This window comes from Manis pentadactyla, chromosome 3 (assembly GCF_030020395.1).
Source record: "Manis pentadactyla isolate mManPen7 chromosome 3, mManPen7.hap1, whole genome shotgun sequence".
Classification (NCBI taxonomy): domain Eukaryota; kingdom Metazoa; phylum Chordata; class Mammalia; order Pholidota; family Manidae; genus Manis; species Manis pentadactyla.
The window spans coordinates 188706559-188728867 of NC_080021.1; the positions used below are offsets into that span (position 1 = coordinate 188706559).

Here is a 22309-nt window from a genome sequence, read left to right on the forward strand (position 1 = left end):
TATTGCAGAAAAACCGAAGTGTTCTCCAGGGTTTGGTGAACTTGAGAAATGAGAGCCCCTGTGTTCTATACTAGTGTATCTCCAACACTTGACTTACTCAGGATCTTGTTAAAAATGCAGATTCTGACTCAGGCCTGGGAGGGGGCTTGGGATTCTGAATTTCTAATAAGCTCCTCGTTTCTAGTAAGATCTAATAAGCTTATTATATAATAAGCTCAATAATTCCTAACAAGTTCTAATGAACACCTAATACGTGATGCTCATCCTGCCTACACAGACCCCCACAGTTTGGGCACCAAGGCGAGTGCTAGTTATCTCAAAGTTTCCCCTTGGCCATGACATTATGATAGTTCTATTTAAAACCTGCAAATGAATTCATTTAAGGCCTGACGCAAAATCAAGGGCTCTTTCTGGGTTTTTCTGTTGTTGCTGGTTTTATGGAGCACCTGTGGGGCCCCTCAGAACACGGGGAGCACATGGTGGAGGGTGTGAGGCAGCTGCACGTGAGGCGGGGGCGAGATGCACTGGACACGGGTACGAGCGGTGGGCACGTGATTGTGGGCGGGGCAGGCGGTGGGGCACCTGGAGGGCTGCTGGCGGGGTCGACGCCCGAAAAACAGCCAATCTGTGGAAGGGGCAGGTCTGGCAGCAGTGAGTTACTTCCACCTTCTGCCTACCTGCCTCCTCCTCTGTCTTCCAGAGAAAGGTAGGCCCAGACACGGCTTCAAAGTCAAACTGCCTGATTCCTCGCGTGCCCAGAACCTCCCCTGAGCACCAGAGCTCCAGGCTCCTGCGTCCCATTGCCTCTTGCAGGGCACACTGCCTACAGGTTTGGAATCTGGGAGCCCAGGATGAGTGCCTGTGGGTGGGAACCCAGGCGCCTGCCTCAACACCTCTCAGAAGGAAGGGGCAGGGAAGACGGACTTCCTCCAGGCCAACCTGGGCCCATGTTAAAAGTCAGATGGGATGGCGACACTGCACGCGCTTGTTTATCATTTTTAGCCTGCGTTCCACTTACACCCTGAAAAGGGTCAGAGGCTAAAAGTAAACCTGCACAGGCGACACAGTTGGTAAGAACAGAAATTTTAAAACGACAAGGCAGAAAATTTGAAAATTAGGGTCATGAAACTCTTTGGGAGTTAAGAACCTTGCTTCAGAAAAATTAATCGATTCTTATACACAACAGCGTGCATACCATTTCAATGTGGATCCCCTGGAGGCCATTCAGAAGCCCAGGATAAGAATACCTACACGGAATAAAGAAAGAAAATTATGCCAGCATCCTGGGCATGGCAACTGTGCTCTGGGTTGAATCATAAAAGCCAAGGGGAAAGGGAGACAAGATGAACTGGAGGACATTTCATATCTGATTAAAAGAACACTAGTCTTTCAGGTGGGAGAAAGGTTTTCTTAGCCATCATTCCCAGCATGGATTCCCGTGGGAGACAAGTGAGCACAGTAGTTAAGAACATGGGCTCTGGAGACCGCCTCCCTGGGTTCAGATCCAAGATCTGCCAGTTACTGGCAGGGAAGTTTTTAACTCCCCATGCCTCAGTTTCTCCCATCTATAAAGTGGGGTGGGTGGGGACTGAATTAGTTGTTATGTGTAAAATGCTTAAGACAGTGCCTGGGTGGTTGTTAGCACTGCATAAGTGTGAGCTATTATAGAAAGGCTGCATGGAGAGGTGATGAGTACAGTCAAATTGCCTGCCTGGAATCCCAGCTCTACTACCTACTAGCTTCGTGACTCTGGTCACTGTACTTGGTTAAATAGTGTCCCCCCAGAAGTCATATCCACCTTGAGCCTCAGAATGTGATCTTAAGTAGAAACAGGGCCTTTGCAGGTATAATTAGTCGAGATGAGGTCATCCTGGATTGGGGTGGCCCTAAATCCAGTAGCTGCTGTCGTTATAGGAATAAGAAGAGTGGACACACACAAGGCAGGAGGCCATGTGACAATGAGGCAGAGATGAGGTGTGCAGACCCCAGCCGAGGGACACCAGGGATAGTTGGCATCACCAGAAGCTAGGAGAGGCCTGGAACAGGTTCTTCCCAGCCTCCAAAGGAGCCAACCTCACCAACAGCTTGATTTCCAATTTCCAGCCTTCCAAACTACAACAGAACAAATGCCGATTGTTTTAAGCCATCCAGTTTGTGGTAATTTATCACAGCAGCCCTAAGAAACTAATACAGTGAGATCACTGCACCTCGGTTTCTTCCTTTGTAAAATGGGAATTAAAAATCAGCACTTCAGAGAGTTAAGATTGCATCAACTAATACAGGTAAAGAACTTACAGCCACCCCTGTTATGGAGCATGTACAGAGTAACGCTCGCTGCTGTAAGGTACAGGTACGGTGGCGCAGTGGGCAATACTGGCCGCAGGGATGGTATTACAAGTATACTCTTATATGTCTACACTATGATTTATTTACCCACTCTCCTACTGAGGAACGTTTATGTGGTTTTCAACTTTTTGCTTATATAGATAAAAGGCAGATAATTTGTACATGTATCTTTGAACAATTCAGTGAGTGAACTGTTAGGACAAATTCCTAGAAGTGGAATTGCTGAGTCAAAGCATGGGTGCCTTTGGATAGATCTGGCTCAACTTGCCTTGAAAGCGGGTGTAGCAATGTGTACTTCTGTGTAAGAATGCTGGTCTCCACATCTCATGAACCCTGGGGATTCTCAGGCCTTTCATCTTTGTCAATTTGATAGATGAGAACAGACGTCTCATTTCTCAACTTACTTTTCTGTAACTATGAGTGAGTTACAGAAACTTACTTTTCTGTAGTTATTATATGCTCATAGGTTTATTGGTCATTTGTATTTTTAGGTGAATTGCCTATTCCTCCCCCCTTCCTGCATTTTCACTGGGTTATTCTTTTTTTTTTTTGGTAGGAACTTTTTGTCTATTAAACGAATGAGTTCTTTGTTCAACGTGCAACAAATATTTTTTCCCTGATTTACCATTTGCTAATTTTCATGCTGGTTTTTCAGAAAATATAAAAACATACCTTATGTTATTAACACATGCTGTGAGGCAAGGTAATAAATTGTGTTTGTGGAATGGAAAACGAGAATAGGAGTGAGCTCCACCAGCTTTTCTACAATCCAGCTTCTATTTACCAGTGCTTTTGATATACGGCTGGCAAAGCCAACAATACTAGGCATTTATTCATTCATTGAGTCGCCAACCCTGCCTTCAGCACCTGAGAGTTGTGGAGCTTTGTGTTGGACAGGAGAGAAAGAGATGCTTGCTCTAAGTAGCTCTCAGTCTTGGGGCGGGGGTTGCTGCAGGAAGATGATGCCTCTGTGGGCAGACCTCTGACAGCTTCTCCCATTTGCTTAAGATATTGGCTTGCTAGAGCCCTTTTCAGCTGGTGTGAAGAAAGAGGACATGAAAGACACAGCATGGTGAGAGCTCATGGTGAACTAGGGAAGTTGCAGAGGGGTGGGAGGAAGGAGCCACAGAGGGGAGGCTGCGTGACTTGTGGGGCTGGTGGGTGGGCCGGCTTAAGCAGGGAGATGGTTTCAGAATCTTTTCCTGGAGCCCTGTTGCTATAATGACTCGTGTGGTGACTCAGACACCGTGATGACCCCAAGAGAAGCAAAATGATGGTGCATGCACACGCACACTTTCTAATTTAAACCATTTGACAACTTTGACACACAGACTCTTAAGTCTCAGTGTGTCCTGGGATGGGGCTTGTAGCAGCTGCAGAGAGAGATGGAGTCAAGGGTTGTGTTTAGTTTCTCTTTTTCAGAAGGTACTTTCCTGTATGACTAAGAGAATGAGATCAGCCAGGGAAAATAAATGCATACAGGCCAGAAAACAAGTCTTTTAAAGATAGCTGAGCTCTGAGTCTCCATCTGCTCCACACAGTGGCCCCAAATATGTCTCACATAATAGAATCAGGCCTTGAAGGGCTTTAAATCTCATCTTGTCAATTCCCCAACCACCACCATCAGTCAAGACATCAACCCTCTCTGGAAGACCTCTTCTAGGACTCTGTCATCTCTGCTCACATGCTTGTTGTAGTGGGTGACCACTAGCTCCTGAATCAGCCCAGTGCATCTTTGGGCATTATTTACTATTGGAAAGTTCCTTGTGCTGACCAGAAATCCATGTCCCGGTAATCTCTGTAAATCTATGTCATCTGCCTGCTAAAGAGCCATAGAACTCCTCTGTTCCTTCCTACCCAGGTCAGCCCAAGATTTCCCCTGATCTTGCGAAAGTTCTTCATTTGATACCCTGCTTTTCTTCTCTGGACTTACTCAGCACTGCCCAAGGGAAAAGGCCCATTTCACAGAAGAGGTCACTCACATAGCCAATAGGCATATGAAATGTGCTGTGCATCATTAGTCATCAGGGAAATATACAATGGCATACCACTACCCACTGGCCACAATGGCTGAAAGAGAAAGTATTGACAATACCAAGAGTTGACAAGGATGTGGAGCAACTAAAACTCTAATATATCGCTGGTGGAAATGTAGATTTTCATGATTACTTTGGAAAACTGTTTGACAGTATCTATGGAAACTAAATGTATGCCTGCTCTAGGACCCAGCAATTCTACTCCAAGTACATACCCAAGAGAAACAAGTGACTATTTCTACAAAAAGAACTTTGTAGCACTATTTATAATTACCAAATATTGGAAATAACATAAGAGCCCATTAACTGTTATAAATTATGACGTAACTCATGCAATGGCAAACTACACATCCATGAAAAAGAATGAACTGCCGCTAACACAACTGGATAAATCTCACAGATGTAATGTTGAGTGACAGAAGCCAGACACTAGAACATACCCACTGTACATTTCCATTTTTCTGATGTTGAAAAGTATTTGAAGCTAATCTATGGGTTTAAAAGTCAGAATAGTTGCCTTGGAGGGAGACAGACTGGGAGTGGGTATAAGAAAGCCCTCTGGTGGACTTGAAATGTCCCATATCTGAGTGGGGTTTACCTGAGTGTAGACAAATGGGAAAATCCAGTGAACTGTACTCTTATGACTAGTGCACCTGGCTGTATATAACCAGTGTCTTATTAAAAAAGAAAAAAATGAACCACCCCCAAAAGAGTGGGGGCTCAGAGCTGAGCTCCAGCATGAAGCCAAGCAGGCCCACCATCACCCTTGCTTTGGCCACTCTACTTGCATTAAGGCAGCTGAGACCTCACTAGGACTTTTGGGCCTTTTGGACCCCACCAGTGCCTCCCACTGTTGACTTACATTGGGTAGACAGTCACTTAAGAACCCCCAAATCAGTCCCGTGGCTGCTCAACTTGTGGAGTTGGCTTGTTGGGCCTCCAGTGTCAAGGGACTGAGGAAAGGGAAGGAAGCCAGCAATCTGAACTGTATCATCCTTTATCTCATTTCCTCTTCACAGCACCCCTTGGGAGGTATGTGTGCTCTCTCTTTACAAATGAATCCATTTATCTCAGAGGCACTAAGTGACATGACTAGGGCCGCCCAGCTAGGTAGAGCCAGGGCAGGGGTTTAGCCCAGGCCTGCATGATCCCTAGGCCAAGCTTTTGTCTTTCACCAGGCTGACCTGAGATGAGGCCTCATTTGTGCCCTAGCCCAGCTCATTGTGCCTTTTGGTGGATGAACAGATGATGTGTGTGACACCCCCCCTCAGGGATCTCTGCATAAGTCTTACCCTCCCAGCTTAATTATAACTTCCTGAAGGCCAGCGACTGTCTTATTAAGTTCTGTCTCACAAAGCCTGCAATGCCCTGAACATAGTCAGTGCTCAGTAAGTACTCACCCAATGAGTTGAGTCGTGGAAACTGAGCTCCAGAGAAGTATAGCAAATTGCTCAAGATCACAGAGAATGTTTTCAACCAAAGTCAGGACCACAGTCAGGTCTCCTATCTCCCATCCCAGTGCTCCTTCTGCACTTGCACCCTGGTGCCAGCTTCTCGTCGATCCCAGGGACTGGAGATTCCAGTGGGTTGGAAGAGATTAGGGGCAAGGACCACCGCAGGTGAAAAAGGCTGACTTTGGCCCTGGGGACTTCAGGGTGAGTCCTGGGAAGAAGGCTGTAGGTTGGGCAATTGCACCGAGCCCTGCTTCCTGAAGGACCCTGTACTCAGCTAGATGCTCTGCAGGTGCTTCCTTGAAATTCTTAATTTTATCTTTGGATTTATACTTCTAAGTGAAGTTCTATGGACAAGGGAACCGGGGCCTGGTCCCACCTCCTGCTGCCTGTCTGCTTTCTGGGGATGGGTTCTGAGCCTCTGGCTGCCTCACTTCCTGGCACACCTGGGTCCCATGCCAGCTTCCTCCTTGCACCGCTGCCCAGCTACCACTGAGGCTTTCTGCTCCCTTTGCATCCAGCTGGCAACTCTGTGGGGCAAGCCTCTTGTCTGCCCCAATCCAGGCACGATCATCCTGGTGCAGAGGTGGCGACACCGTTGTGATCACCTGTCTCTGTGTGTTGGGGCAGTGACCCACTGTGGGAAGGGGCGTGCCTGGCTTGACTGCCCAGACCTCACCAGTGAGGGCATGGCTGTCCTGCATCTGCAGAGGAGGGTAACTGGCAGCCAGAGGACTTGGTGTGCATGCTTTGGAGCACAAGAGCACCTGTGTGTGATGTGTGATCACGACATTAAATAATAAGAGAACACCGTAACAGAAGAAGAAAGAGACCATGAGAGAAAGGGAAAACTTTCTATCTTGGTACCTTTAATGGCACTTTTCCCCCATTTTTGAACAAAGGACCCCACAGTATTAGTTTGGACCTAGCAAAACCCATAGCTGGTCCTTTGGGGAACTTTTCATAGGGGAACATTCAGCAGGACAGGGTGGAGGCTGGGCGCCTGCAGGGGCTCCCTGGGGAAGCAACATGGCAGTAGGTTGGGCCTCGGTGGCAGGGAGCTTGGCCCTCTCACCCTGCCCCCTCCCTCTCCCTGTTCTCCTCTTCTGTGTCGGTCTGGATCTCACCACAGGTGACAACAGGCCCCGAGGCGCACACACTTCTTGTCCTGCTGGTGAGGCTATGGGCATGAGAGTCGTTGTTGTTCCGTAAACTGCGAAGGTCTCTGCACTGGAGAGGTTGTTGGTATAATTGTTATATCACATTTTGTGAGCTTATCCTAAAACTTAAAACACTGAGGAGGCTGAGTGCCCCAGACTTCCATTACCCACATGTCTACCCCTTCCACACACTACCCTGCCTCCCCTATCCTCAACTGATGGCCGGTTGACTTTCTTCTCTTGTAGGTCTGCAGTGCTGGGGGTCTTTTTCCCAGCCTGACCTGCACTGAGGGCACTTTCCTCTGAGGCAGCCCACCTCTGCATGGAGAAGGGGAGCTGCCAGGTGTGACGGCTGCCTGCCCAGCCCAGCTGGGGGCAGGGGACTGCAGGTGTGAGGGCTATGGTGTCCTGGCTCTACTTTCCCAGGACTGCACAAGGCTGTTGGGGGAGAGGCCGTGACACTCCTGTGAGGAGGGTAGGGAGCTGTGAGGACCTGATAGGACCTCACAGGGTATGGAGGCAGGAGAGGGTCTCCAGGCTGAGGGAACAGGGGAGGCACAGCTCAGAGGAAGCAAATTTCAGGGGTACTTGGAGATGGCCTGGTACGGCTGGATGGGGAAGGTCTGTGTTGGGATTAGAAGCTGGGGAGACACAGAGTCTTCCAGGCTGGGGAGTTTGATCTCTCTCTGTCCCAGTGGGAGCTGTTAAAAGTGGCTTCCAGCTCAGGAGCAGCATCAGAACTGATTTTCATGGATATCATTTGGAGGCTGGGTTGAACATTGACAGGAGGGGAGAACTGAGGCAGGAAGACAGGTTGGGAGGCTGTTGTGGTAAGATTTAAGATGGCAAGCACTATGATCAGGGAGAGTAGGGACAGGGACAAAGGGATTCTGTCACAAAAGGACAAATACTGCAGAATTCCACTTCCATGAAGAACCTAGAGGAGTCAAGTTCAGATAGAGAAACACTGCGGTGGTCACCAGGGGCTGCTGTGCGGCAGTCGGGTGGGGGGTTGGTATTTAATGGGGACAGAGTTTCAGTTTGGGAAGATGAAAAAGTTCTGGAGATGGACGGTGGTGATGGTTTCACAACAATGTGAATGTACTTAATGCGTCTGAACTATACACTTAAAAAGTTAAAATGTTTAATTTTATGTTATGTGCATTTGACCACAATTTTGAAAACTACAACATTCCAAAAACATAGAAAGGGATTAAGGATTGACACTTGTGAAGACCGAGCAGAGCTGCGGGAGCAGTAGGGGAGTGTTGAGGTGGGCCCCAGGTGTCCTGCCTGGGTGACAGATGGGCTTGGAGGGACAGTCACCCAGGTGAGGAGGAGGTGGTGGTGAGGCAGGCCATGCTCAAGACTGAACACTGGACCTGAGGGACTGCAGGGAAAGTGCTGAGCAGGGGAGAGAGCATTCGAGAGTCCTCAGACCCCACCTGGGAGAAGACAAGGCCCCAAAGGAGAGCAGGAGAGGTGAGAGGAGGCAGAGCCCAGGGGCACAGGGGGGCAAAGAAGGATGCACCATCCAGGAATCTGACGCGGGGCAGAGAGGAAGGAGAGGACCCGGGGAAGTCTGAGCTGCCGCTCCTGTTGGGCTGCAAGGGCCAGGACTCAGTCAAGGCACCTGAGCATGGTGAGGGGAGTGTGCAGGTGGAGGGCGGGCCCCTAAGGATCAGGGCAGGCCAAGGGCCTCATGGGAATCCAGCGTGAGCCATGGCAATCAGGTCTGAGGGAGCAGAGCGCTTCTGGGGGCCCGGTGTTCTCCATCTCTCAGCCCCATGAACTTGCCCTCTTGTGAGGATTCTCACTCCCCCAAACATCTCTTCGCCCATGGCCTCAGCTTCCACATGCCCACAGTGATCACCCCTCTTCACCCCCAGCTTCCTCTGCCACCTGCCTCATTCTCTTCTTAGGTCCAGTTCAATTTTGTTATGGGTTGAAGTGTATTCCGCCAAAAAATGTACCTGTGAATCTGACCTTATTTGGAAATAGGGTCTTTGCAGATGACCAAGTTAAAGTCGTAAGGGCAGGCCTTAATCCAATATGACTGTTCTTATATAAAGGGGATTTTTGGACACCACCTTGTATAGAACAGGGAGACTGCCTGCTCAAGGTGAGGAATGCCGGGGTTACCAGAGCGAGGAGCGGGGCGCTGAACAGTCTCCCGCAGAGCCCTCAGAGGGAACCAACTCTGCTGACACCTAGAGTTTGGACTTCCAGCCCCCAGACCTGAGGGACACTAAATTTCCATTGTTTAATCCACTCAGTCTGTGGTACTTTGTTAGGGCAGCCCCAGGAAACTAATACAAATGCCAAGAAATAAGCTCATCCATCCCAGTCTTTTTTTTTTTTTGGTCCAAAGCTACCTCATAGGTCATTGACTAGCCAATCAATTCGCTGCCTTCGAGCAGACACCACTCTGTCCAATCAGCAGGGAGGAGTGGTCACATGATATAAAACATGGCTGCCCCCTGTGGTGCCTCTTGCCTGAGGGCAAGGGGCAGAGAGCTATCTCGGAGGAAGAGCAGACATCCCCTGCACCCATGCGTCCCTGATGCCAAGGGAAAAGAGAGGTGCAAGCTTCAGTGATGAAGGATCGTGGCCTAAAAATCCCTTTAGCCAAAGCGTCTTCCAGAAGACTTGAGGAGATGGGGTATGAAGAATCAACTTTGTAAATCAACCTTTCTTTACCCACCATCAAGAGGTTCACTGTGGTTCAAATAAGAAGACGGTATAACTGGAAAATATTCGTTTGAACTTTGTGACTCAGCTCCCCTTGACCTCAGGAAGTGCAGTCCACAAATCAAGATGCCGCTACAGCCCTCCCTCTTCCCCTCGTGTTCCCACAGGGCAGATGCTGGAGAAGCCATTAGCAGAAGTGAGTGGACCCACTTCCTGTGAAAGACTTGAAAGCACATTTGGTACTGCAGGAGTCTCCCTGCAGAGCTTCCATCCTGAGACTATGGCCTCAACCCGTGAGCCACTAATTTTTAAGTGTCCAACCTGCCTAGTTTTACTTTCTGGCACAGTTTGTGAACTCTTTTTTTTTTTTTTTTTCATATTTAGCAGTGACTTTAGGCTTCTGCCATGAGAAGCATGGTGGCCAGATGTGGTGTTAGTGTAAAATACATCCCAGATTTGGAAGACTTAAGTTTTTAAATGTGTTTTAAATTTATTGAGCTGCCCTTTTTGTTTTTCTCACCAGCTCTTACTCAGGACCCCCTTTACAGATCAGGTAGCAGGTGCTGTTCAGTATCAGGCAGGCCATGCTGGGAACTTGGCAGCTTCGCCACCTGCCCCCTGCCTGTCTCTCCCATCTTGGGTTCCCAGCCCTCTCAGACCTGGTGTGATCTTTCCATTTTAAAGATGGGAAAACAGAGGATCTGAGAAGAGAAAGGACTCCTTAAAGTTCCAAGGACGCTAGAGCAAGCCCCACATGTAGTCATTCCCTGCTAGCACATTCCCCAGATACAAGGCTGGGCACTGGGAGCATGAAGACAGATGAGGTGTGGGTTCTTACCTGAGGGAAAGTAGTCTGATGACAGTGTCAGGGGGCAGGCTGGGGGAGGGGTGGTGGCTGCCACAGCAGCGGCAGTTTCATAGTAATGGCTCACATTTGTTGAACCTGTGGCAACCGCACACCAGCCCCAGGCTTTGCACCTTACCTGCTTGTTGCCCCTTAATCCGCACAACACCCTGTGGGGTGAATACTATGACCCTCTCACTATACTGATGGAGAAACCCAGTCCAGTGATTTTCAACTTTTTATTTTAGCAGCTGAATCCTTTTTCAAGGGAAATCTTAGATGGAGCACCAAAAAATAAATCAGGCAAAATTGGGGGTCAGCCCCTTGCATAGTCTCTCTTACTTTACCCCCCTCAGGGGCCCTGGAGGAGCCTTCTCTGAGCCTGAGATCGCTCCTCAGCACAGTTTAAAAACCATCCGTGTGCTCTCCTTCTTGGACATCTCCAAGAGCATCAGGTTACCAGCAGGATTTCCCAGTCCATTTATGCTCATTTTACGGATGAGCAAACTGAGGCCCAGAGTAGGGGAGGAATTTAGTGAGGGTCACCCAGGGAGGTACCGCCACCATAAGCATTTCAGCAGAGTCTTATACATCTGAGACCTGTGTACGTCCATGACACCTTTTTGTTAGAAACAGAGGCCTTTTATTAATAGCTATAAAATACTATATCTTCCAAGCTGTATTTTAAGACCAAGCTTGCAGTGGGGTCTATTAACGTGCTGTTTTCACCTCTCCTCCACCCTGTCTCTTCCCCACCTCTAGTTTCCCTTCCATCATTGACCACAGAGGGGAATCTTGCTTTTGAGAACCATCCCTAGAGGCCAAGTGAATGAGTGTGGCTTGAAGCTGACAGCTTCGTGGTTTACCTTAGGAGTTCTCTGCTCCTCTCAGCTTATTTAATGTAATGTAATATCACTCCATAATATTCACAGGATACTTGACATTAGAAAGGGCTTTTAAATCCTCTGAAATAGGATTTTGAATTTAACAGCACCTTGGAGTGTGTAAATGGAACATTAACTGTCCTGTGTTCTAAGAGGGAGACTGCTTCAGGAAATTCAATGACTGCACCCTGCAGGGTGGCATCTCTGGAGGTGGCCTGCCACTCCAGCCCCATCCCTCCTTCAGTGAGTCCAAGGTTGGCCCCTAATTCTCTCTTTCTGGTTCTTTCCAGCTCCTTTTTCCTAGGCTGGCTTTGGTAGGGATACCTCTCTGCCCGTTCCCTCATTGTCCCTTTCTCCAGGGTCCATCCATGACTTTTTCTAAGGGTTTTAGCACAAATCATCTAGGAAATTAGTCATCTGGCAAAGATAACAAGCATGAGAAGCTTCCAGGGGCCCCAACCTGTCCCAGCTGGTCCTGTTCTCAAGACCCTTCTTGTGTGAGTCTGCGTGGTTCCATCATGTGACCCAGAGGTGAATCTAGGCTTTTTCTAAACCCTGTTTCATGGGATTCCAATTGCAGGAGCAGTTTCTCAGAGACATGGTTTCATGGACAGAAGGACTGAGAAATGCTTCTTGTAACCTCTCCCTGTTGGAGGCATCCAGCGTCTGGAAGCAGACAACATTTTTGAGAAGTCCAGCTGTCCAGGGTCCTGTGGAACTCTGTGTAATCCCAAAACCTGTTTTGAGCACCAAAGACATGTCTTGCAGTCCACCTATGAGGCACCAGTTAGAGGTGTCTCTGTGAGTTGGTTCTGGAAGCTTCTGAGCCTTTTTCACAAAGGTTCCTTTTGGCCCTAGGATGGAGACCATAGAGGTCCTCTCCTGCCTCTCTCAGGAAAAACCAAATTAGGTTATTCTCTGAGAACCTCCAGGAGGTTTTTTTCATATACACCAGAGCATTGTCAGCTGCCTGTGTTTTCTTTGGAAGTAAATAGAAATGAATCAAGGGGGGCCCATTTATGGTCTGAACATTGCATTCTTGGGGTCTGGTCAAAGGCAGACGTCAGGCCAAGCTGAGCCATTCTTAGAGAAAAGAATGGCACTAGGGTTTTGTGTATTTGGGAAGCAAGTCTTTTCTTACCAAGCCAGCTGTCACACCCTCAGATTTCTCCTCCAAATATTCCTACACATGCATAGAGTTACATTAATAACACATACCTCTGCTCTCCAAAGTGGAGGCTTTTTCTGTTAGCTTGGTGAACTTAGTGAACTTTATTTTTAATTACTTTGTTTTTAGTTAACTAATCTGGACTTTTTCATTGATTAGTTGCCTTTTCCTATTTTACATTTCTTTCTACTCTGGAGAATTCCATCAGTCATTTCACAGATGAACCACGGGTTCTGTTTGTTCACGTGGGGGTCTAAGTCCACAAACTGCTGTGAGGAAGGTGGTCCTAGTTGTCTGGGCTTCCAGGGCTGCAATCACCAAGTACCACTCACCAAGCAGCTTAAACAGAAATATATTGTCTCAAAGTTCTGGAGGCTTGAGGTCAACAAGGCGAAGGTGTTGGCAGCGCTGGTTCCTTCAAGGGCTGTCCGGGTCTTTGCGGATTTGTGCCAGGCCTCTCCCCCAGCTTCCAGTGGCTTGCTGGCAATCTCAATGGTTCCTTGGCTTGTAGAAGCATCACTCTGGTTCTGCCTTCATCGTTACCTGGTGTTCTGCCTGTGCACCCGTCCAGCCCAAATTCCCCTTTGTAGAAGAACACCAGTCATGTCGGATTACGAGCACCCCCTGCTCCAGTGTGACCTCATATAAACTTAACCACTCATATCTGCAGCCATCCTGCTTGTGGGTTGTGTCACACTCTAACTTGCAATGCGGAACTGGACTACTGGGGGTTAGGTGTCCTTCAATACATGAGCTGGGGTGTTGGGGGGTGCGCGTAGACACAGTTCAGCCCATAGCACCAGTTCTGTATGCACAACTGCCTTCCATCCGGCCACACTGAAGGAAGCCCCAAGCTGCCGCCTCACCTTTCAGCCTGTCAGTTTCAGAAAGGAAGGCTGATGGCTCAGCTCACATAGGTTGAAGGACAGGTGGGAACAGACTCAAACACAGAGGTGCTAGCAGCTTCCACAGCAAGCTGACATTTTCCAAGAGGAGAAGGGCCTAGATCTCCTCGAGGCTGTCTGACTGGACCAGCACTGGCAGGTAGGGAGCTGGAATGGGGTTCCTTTCAGTAAAACTCCCCACTGTGTGGGCAGCCCTGGGTGGGGCCCTGGGAAGAAGGGGATGAAGCAAATCTCACCCCTGCCCATAGGGAAGCCCCAGGAGCCAGATATGAGGGCTGTGGGCAGAGGTGTGGCCCAGAGCTATGGCTGTGCTGACCTTTGCTTAATGAGGAGACTAAAGCTTCACAGAGGAGGTGATGTGTGGTCTGGGCTTGTCATGTTACCAGTTTCAGCCAAGCAGGAGGACAGTAGGGCTTAAGGCAGGCCTGGGTTCAAGTGGTGGGTCTGCCACTTCCTGGTAGGGTGATTTGCATAAGTCACTCAACCTTTCTTGGCTCAACATCCTCCTCTGTAAAACGGGAATGACAGCAAATGCCTCAGAGGTTAAATTAGAAAATTATTCTGAAGTGCTTAACACACAGCCTGGCATATGTAGTAAAAGTTAGCTATTCCTGTCAGCTGCTTTTTGTGGGGACTGAATGAGGTGTTGTAGGTGAAGGGCCCGCACAAAGCAGTACCTCAGTTAACCATTGACACTCCCTCCTTTACAATCAGCTTTGCTGATTGTCTGAGCTTCATGCATTTTCCAGCATTCATATTTTCCATCGGGGTGTGGGGTGAAGGGTGGAAAAGTATTTGAACTGCCTGAACATTAAAATCGTTTTCAGGTACTCATAAGCCATTTAATTTACCTATTTACTTGTAATTCATGCTGTGCCAATACAACCCATTATAATTCATTAAATCACATGCAATCAGAACTTTTACCTTATACAGTTTAATAGAGAATTAGTCCAACTTGGTGCAGTATTCCACTCTAGTAATTATTATCCTGACCATGAAAGATATCCAGGCCACCACGTGAATGATAAGCTTTCATTTGCTGTGAAAGAGCAAATCCAAGAAGGGTCTTTCTAAGATTTTTCTCTTTCTGGTAGATCACAGAAATTCAGAGGATAAAACAGAACTTCCTCTGCAATGTCGTACAGACGAGAACTAGAGAAATACCGCGACCTGGACGAAGATGAGATCCTCGGAGCCCTGACAGAGGAAGAGCTCAGGACCCTGGAAAACGAACTGGATGAGCTGGACCCTGATGTGAGTGGCACTAAAAGGGAGCATGTTGTTGCAGGTGAAGGGACAGTGACCATTGCCACCTGGGGAGGGACAGGCCCAGGCTTCCTGCAGCCCGCACTTCCTCTTTCCTCCCTTGGCAGTGCCACTGGAATGACATTGCCTTTGTAGGTGTGTGTGCATGTGTGTGTGTGTGTGTGTGTGTGTGTGGTGTCAGCATTCTCTAGAGGAACAGAACCACTAGGCTACATATGCATATAGTAAGAGATTTATTATACCTCTCACATGATTATGGAGGCTGACAAGTCCCAAGCTCTGCCATCTGCAAGCCAGAGCCCCAGGTGAGCTGTGTTGTAGTTTCAGGCCCAAGGCTGGCAGGCTCAAGACCGAGGTATTGTTGATGTTTCAGTTCGAGTCTTAGGGCAGGGAAAAGACAATTACCCAGTTCAAGGCAGTCAGGCAGGAGGAAATGCCCTCCTGCTCTGGCAAAGGTCAGCCTTTTTGCTCTGTTCAGAGCTTCAACTGATTGGATGGCATCCACCCACATTAGGGAAGGCAATCTGCTTTACTCAGTTTACCTATTCAGATGTTAATCTCATCCAGCAACACTCTCACAGACATACCCAGAATATTGGTTAACCAAATGTCTGGGCACCCTGGGACCCCATCAAGTTGACACACACAAAAAGACATCACAAGTCCACTCCTTGTCAACTTGGCACCCATACGCATCTCCTTAAATCATACTTATCACCATATAAAGACAGTAACAAGGTCATAATTCTACCTAACATGATACAGGTGTCCCATGTACAACCTTGAGGTGAAGTCCTTGAGTGATGTTTGCTCTTCTATGTGGTATCCCATAAATTAAGTACTATGATGTAAATTAATAACATTGAATACTGTGATGTAAAATCAATGCATCTTATGTCACAGAAGAGAATAAAAGAGGGAAGAACACAGAGATATTTGTTTAGCATACACACATGTGCACAAGAAAATAAAGAGAAAACGCTCACTGCAATGTAGTCCTTGTTTCTCTAACTGGTCATATGGAGGTAGTTGGTATTTATAACCAGTTTCTTCGACTACCCGTTCTGTATTCCCTTTGCCTTTTAGCAAGCACTTAGCTGGTCATGGTTCCTTGCTGTAACTCCAGAGAGAGGAAATTCTGGGGCAAAATACCTCTAAAAACTAAAATCAGTCAAAGGGAGAAATTAAGTTTAAAACCCATTTATTGCTTACAGACTGCAGACTGGGGCTGTCTCTCTTTCCTGCTGCAGCCAAGCCAAAACCAGCCCTCCTCCTCACCTCTCAGGTTCAGATAAGCCCTCTGTTGCCCAGGTAATTACCCATTGATATGGAGATGAAACTATCCACCCCTGAGGAATGCCCACTGATATGCAGATGCACTAAAGCCAGGCAAGATATTCTGGAAATGTTACAATTTTACCCACACTTGCTCTGGTTAGATAAGCCAAACCTTCATTCCTAAAGAGTCTAGGCCATTAGTAGTCCTGCCTGGATTGGTTTGTGATGGACTTGTAGTTTTCCATTGACTTTAATCACAGGGCATGATAATACTAAGAAAGCCCTAAGCAGTGTCCCATATTGCTGACATATGCTTCCTCTGCTCTGTTGTGGGGCAGTAGTCCAGTTCTCCTTGATAGACAGGATCAGTCTCCCCAGCCAGGACAGAAAGCCCTTCTCTGCCTGTTGATTCAGAGGCATACGGAGCCCAAAGTGGCCAGGTGGCAGTCTTCCAGTCCAGGGGAATCATTGTTGTGTCTCCTAGTAGAAGCAGTCCTCCCTTGGGAACTAAGGCCTCTAGGCTAGAAGAGCATAAGATCCCAGGAACAGGAAGCAAAACCTTTACCAGCGGGACATTAGGGCTAATAGTGAGTGGTGTCACTCCCCTTTCACCCTCGACTCCTGGGCCTGTAAATCCTGGCTGTGGGAGAAACAGCACCATGTGTGGGACACTGATTCAGAGCATGCACAGCCTTCTGGAGAACCTTGCCACAGCCCTGCAAGGTATTTCCTGCTAGTGGTATTGTAAGTGAGCCGGCTAAAAGCCTGTTGGACCATTCTATGTCATGGAATGCATTAGCTGAGCAATAAGGACTAGAAGAATCCCTTCCACTTCCTGGATGTTTCATCACTGCCCTTCATAGTTGACACATTTAAGAAGTTTGTTTAATGCTCAGAATTTGCCTCTGCAGTCAGAATCACAGCATCAAGAGGCAGCAGGCTCCTTAGTCATATCTCTTGTTGGCCAGCTACTGTGGAGCTGTGAGCAGGGCCAAGAGAGGGATTCCCAGATGGCCTACTGGACAGGGGCCTTCATCCTATCTCTATATCGCAGGTGCTTGTCTCAGAGAAGGTAGATAATGAATGTTACTGAATTAAGCAAATTTTCCATGTGGTATATTTTCAATTAAAGGTGGGACATAGCACAGCTTTTTTTAAAAAACTGTCATTGCTAAGCTGTAGTTCAACAGTGATCCATAAAGAAAAGCCTCCTACTACACCATTTCACTAACTCTCAAGTAATGACAGTTTGTGCAGAGGCTTGCAGGTTAGCAGAAAAATGCGGGACTGGAGTGTGGATGTGTCAGTTCCCGCTTGCCCTGTCTCTGACTCTCTGTGTGACCTTGGGCCATTCGCTTTCCTCCCCTAGGCCTCAGCAGTCCCATCCATGAAATGATGGAGTTGACAGTCCCTTCAGGACTAAGCTTCCATGAGCTTATAACCAGGTCTTCTCTCCAGAGTCAATTACACGTCGTGTCTCTAGATAACCCAGAATCAAGTCTAGGGGCTGAGTTCTAGTTCCCACCGAATGACAGATCCCTCCAGTGGTATGTCCTGTCTTGCTGTTTCCAACTTCCCCCAGCACAGTCCCAAGGAGCTGGGGCCCCTGAGGAGGCCGCTTGAGTTGAAAGGCAGCATCCATGGGAGAGCCTTGGGTCTCATCCTCCTTCCTTGGCACCACCGCTCCCCGTTAGCCTGGGCTTCAGTAAAAAAAAAGCGATGTGAGCATGGAGCAAGCAAGCTTCCAGCTTTACTGCTATAAAATTATCCTGTTCTAATTCTAGATCACTGTCATGCAGAATTACAAGAATGAACAGCTTTTAGAAGTGAGAACAAAAGGGGGACGTAGCTACTCCTAGTCAACTCAGTAAACATGGCCCAGCTGCCTGCTGGGTGCCAGGCCCTGGGCTGGCCACTGACCGGGTAGCCTCACTGGGGTCCTGCCCTTCCGATGTCAGCCCCCTGGGGAGCGGGCATAATAACCTGCATCCTAAGCAGGAGCAGGCAGGGTGCTCAGTGAGGGGAGGCTTCACAGAGCAGGTGACTTTGGACCTGGGCCTCAGGATTTTTCTAAGTCAAGAATAAAAACAAAGAATTCTAGGCCAAGTGAAGGCCAGGAGCAAAGGCTCACGTAGAGAAGGTAGCTGGGGTCAGGGAGTGTCCATGTTGTTTCTGGCGAGTTGGCCCGGCATGGAAGGGGGTCTAGGCCAGATAACAGGTGATGCGGTTACCCAGCTGGCTGAAGAGTTTGGCCTTTACTTGGCAGACCCAGGGAGCCCTTTGGAGACAGTGACTCCATGGGCTGGCTGGTTTTGGGAGCTGAGGACAGATGGACAGGAGAAGGTGAGAGGTGGGAGGCCAGCTGGTGGGTGGGGAGTTCTTTTCTAAAATAAGAAAAGGCCCCTGTCCCCTCCACATCCCTTCTGCCAAATTGCAGAATACTTGCTGTCCCTGGAGCAAAGAAGGGCGGACTGCCGGGGACCCCACAGGGCCTGCTGCCCCCTGGCCTTCCGGCTCTTGGAGTTGCTCTGCACTGCTGGATGGGGATGAAGTTAGATCAGGCTGTGGTGCAAATTGGGCAGGTGATGTGATGACAAGGGTCAGAGCCAAGCATGAGACCTGAGAGTTGGGGGAGGGCAGATTCAGGAGAGACTGCTTGAGCCCCAGCTGGGGGCTCTGTTTCACTTCAACAGAGGGCTCCCACAATGCCCCCACCCCACATACCAAGATATCTGGACTCATAGCAAATTCCCAAGGCCTCTGTACCACTCATGCAGCCAGCTCCCTCCAGCCTCCTCCTGGAAGATCAGTAGGAAGGCCCATGCGCACTGGATGGATGGAGAACCCAGGGCTCAGACTGCTGACTAGCTTGCCCAGCATCACAGGACCAGGGCATGGAGACTCGGATCTCTACCAGGTCCAGGTGCCAAACCTCCCACTCTGGCAAGGGGAAGGTCACTGTCCATTTGGATTTGGGAATGGGCTTGAACAATCTGAGACCTGTGATTCTCATACCATTGTAGTTTCAAAATGGACATTTTAGAGCCCCTTTCTCTCTTTTCAAGGAAAGAATACAGAAATCAGAGAGTGGAGAAGATAGAACAGAGGCCAGTGGGTTTTTGTCCCTGCTGCACAATTGGCCCCTTTACTGAGATGTCTCTATTACCTGATTTGCAAGTCAGTATGTGAGTTTTGAAAAGATCTTGCAGGCCTCCTTTCTTTCTGAGAGCACAAACATTCCAGCTCACATTTCCCCCGCCCTTGGCCTGTGTTCTGAAATCGTAATGCAGGGAGAGGCCAAAGGTATGCAGACCAAGAGAGGCGGCTTGGGAGCCAGCTGGTTGGGAAGGGCCCAGGGACCAGAAGAGTCTAACCCCTCCATGTCCATTTGGATTTGGGAGATCTGAGCAAGAAGTGAGCCGAGAGAGGAGAAGGAGCTTGCTTTAGGTCACACATCTAAACAGAACCAGATCAGACCCCAAGTCCACTGCCCTCTCTGTTACACTCTACACTCCTGTCTTAATTTTTGTTCAACAAATGCTTTTACGGCCCTTTGTATGTTCTAAGTACTTTGAAAATATTAATCCGTTCAACCATCATCACAATCCTATGATGCAGACATTGTTATCATCCCCATTTTACAGATGAGAAAACTGAGAGGTGAAGTGAATTGCCCATGGTCCCAGAACAGGCAGTGGCTGAGCGAGGATGTGGTTCCAAGAGTTCACAACTTAGCCACAACAGTGTAAAGTTTCACGGGAGTCTTCAGGAAGACAGTGTGAGCCACAGATGTGCTCTGGTTTTGTAACTGGGGCAAATGCTGTATGCAAAGTCATCCTCCTTTCTCCCTAGAAACAACCTGAAATGGCAGATCTGCACTCACATCTGCCTCTGCCTCCAACTTAGGCATATATTTCTTTCTCCCTCTTTGGAGCTCAGTTTCCCTATCTATAAAATGGGCACAGTCAGCCTAGATGCTCTCTGGCAACCCCTCCAGCTCTAACTATCTTTGATATTGTGAGCAGTTCCTGGCGGTCTTACTACCTGAATTCAGCTACCACTTCAGGGGGTTATGTTTTCAATGATGCAATTGTTAAGTCCCAGCATCATGTGACAGCATAGAGTACTCAAGAGTTGGAAAGCAGCTTTGTTTGCAGCAGAGGATTCCAAACTTGTGCACATTAGAAGACAAAAAAAAGTTCCTGAGACTTTCTATCACTCTACCGCCTGGAAAAACTCGAGCTTATCATGAGATTGTTGCGCTTGGCCTCCCGAGGGAGAGGAATGCTCCATGTGCTAAAAGTATCCACTGTTGACTGATTCCCCAAGAGGATCTGCCCTTTCTCGTCTCTCTGGAGTTAAGTGGATGCTGCTCTGAAGCTGAGCCAACTCCTTGGTTCAGATTCCCTTTGTACCAGGCAATGGTACAATGGGCAATTCACAGACATGCAGGGGAATGGGGTCACGCTGTGACCTGTGGGAGGAACAGCATGTAAGTTCTTATGGGATCAGTAGATAGTTACCATTTACTGGGTGTGCCATGGGCAAAACCTTGCATGATTATCTCAGTCCTCAGGGAGGTTTGGTTATCAGCCCCGTTTTAAAGATGGGGAAACTGAGGTGCACAGAGATGAAGTAAGACATTTGGTCTAGACAGTCCTGACCCAGTAGCCTGTGCTATTCATCACCGCCTTCTGTGAGCACGTGTGCATGCAGCCTGGAAAGGAACAGGGTGGGGAATTACCAGCAAATTGTTTCCAATTAGAGCTCCATTGAAATTGTTATTTCCACCATAAATACTAGTCTGCATGGATGGATGGATGGATGGGAGGAAGAAAGAAAGGGAAGGAGGGAGAGTGGAACCATTAAGATAAAGAATTTAAATATAAAAATGGCTTGATAATGTGGCTTTGGGGGAAGAAAGGAAGAATATTTTTAAAGTGTCTCAGTAAAAGGCCCAAAAAGGAGAGAAGATGGTAGAGATAAACTCAACCATATAAAGAAATTGTGTCCCATGAGTTGGTTCTGAAGTCAGTCACTGAGGATCTCTGACACATAATAACCACAGAACAACCATGGAAAATGGCAGGCCCCCTTCAAGGCCTGAATTAATAATAGTAATGATAACACTAAACCGTCACCACCACCACCACTATTCTTCTCTGCTGAGGCCTCCGTCCGTGGCAGGTGCTATGCTGTGTTCTGTGGGCATTGCCTCATAAAATTGCCCAGAGGGTCCTATGAGATTGGCCCTCAAAGGTTGGGGTTAATACCAATCTAAAAAAGGAAATGCTGCCCAGAATCACACAGCTAGTGGGTGACAGACTGAGTGCAGGCAGAACGGCCTCCCTTAGCCCATAATGTCTCAAGAGGTCTGAGAACAAGGGGCCGTACACCACAGGAAGAAAGGATGGAGGAGAAAACCTGGAACTGGAGAACCTCAGAGTCAGCGGGTCACTTGGAAATGACCTGACCTGCCCTCCCTGGCCCTGCATATAATGCAGTGCGGGTAAAGAAACCCTGATCCACAGAGTCCCTCCTGGATGCATCATTCACTCAGTGCTTTATGTATTTAATTGAATCCTCATGCCAACCCTATGAGGTAAGTATTCTTATTACCAATTTAATGGTGAAAAGGCAAAATAACAACAACAAAACTCCTGAAGCCCAGAGAGGGGAAAGAACTTAGTCAAGGTCACACAGCAAGTGAGCCATAGACCCAGACTGAGAACTGGGACTTCCTGTTAAACCACACTGCTCCCCATCAGACTCCACAGAGTCACAGAATCCTCCCTACTCATACTGCAGAGCATATCCTGTTAGCCAGAGGACGCTCTTGACCATGCGGGAATCAGCCAAGTTTGGGCCGCGCAGCCATGGTTCTTCCTTGTAACACAAACCGGCAGATTCGCAAGACCAGGACAGAAGTAAACAGTTGAAATGGAAAGAAATAAATCTTTGCTCTAAAAATAGGCACACATCCTTAGGAACACTGCCGGCCATGCACGGAGCCAAAGATGGGCCTGGTGGGCTGAGGGCAGCGAGGCCAGTGTCAGCATGTCCCTGACCCTCTGACTTCCGGCCCCATGACCGCCTCCCCCCAAAACCCCTCCTTTGCCCTGGATTTCCCTCCTCCCTGCCCCTTCTTGCTGGGGTCCTCTTGGACCTGCAGTTTCTTACTCAAGTTGAAATCCTCTCATTTTTCAAGGCCCAGCCTCCCACCCGTACCTTGAGAAGCTTTCCTACCCTGCTTCAAGGCCCAGGACTGCATGTGCCG

The 22309-nt window shown here is 48.3% G+C and overlaps 1 protein-coding gene across 2 annotated transcripts in view; it reads left to right on the forward strand.

Annotated features, from left to right (window-relative positions):
- TMOD1 (tropomodulin 1) overlaps nt 1-22309 on the forward strand; it is a 79836-nt gene that overhangs the window by 4943 nt on the left and 52584 nt on the right. For both annotated transcript variants that reach the window (XM_036888550.2, XM_036888551.2), the window contains exon 2: nt 14583-14742. In XM_036888550.2, the coding sequence (XP_036744445.1) occupies nt 14623-14742 (120 nt within the window). In that variant the 5' untranslated portion in view covers nt 14583-14622. The remainder of the gene's footprint in view (nt 1-14582; nt 14743-22309) is intronic.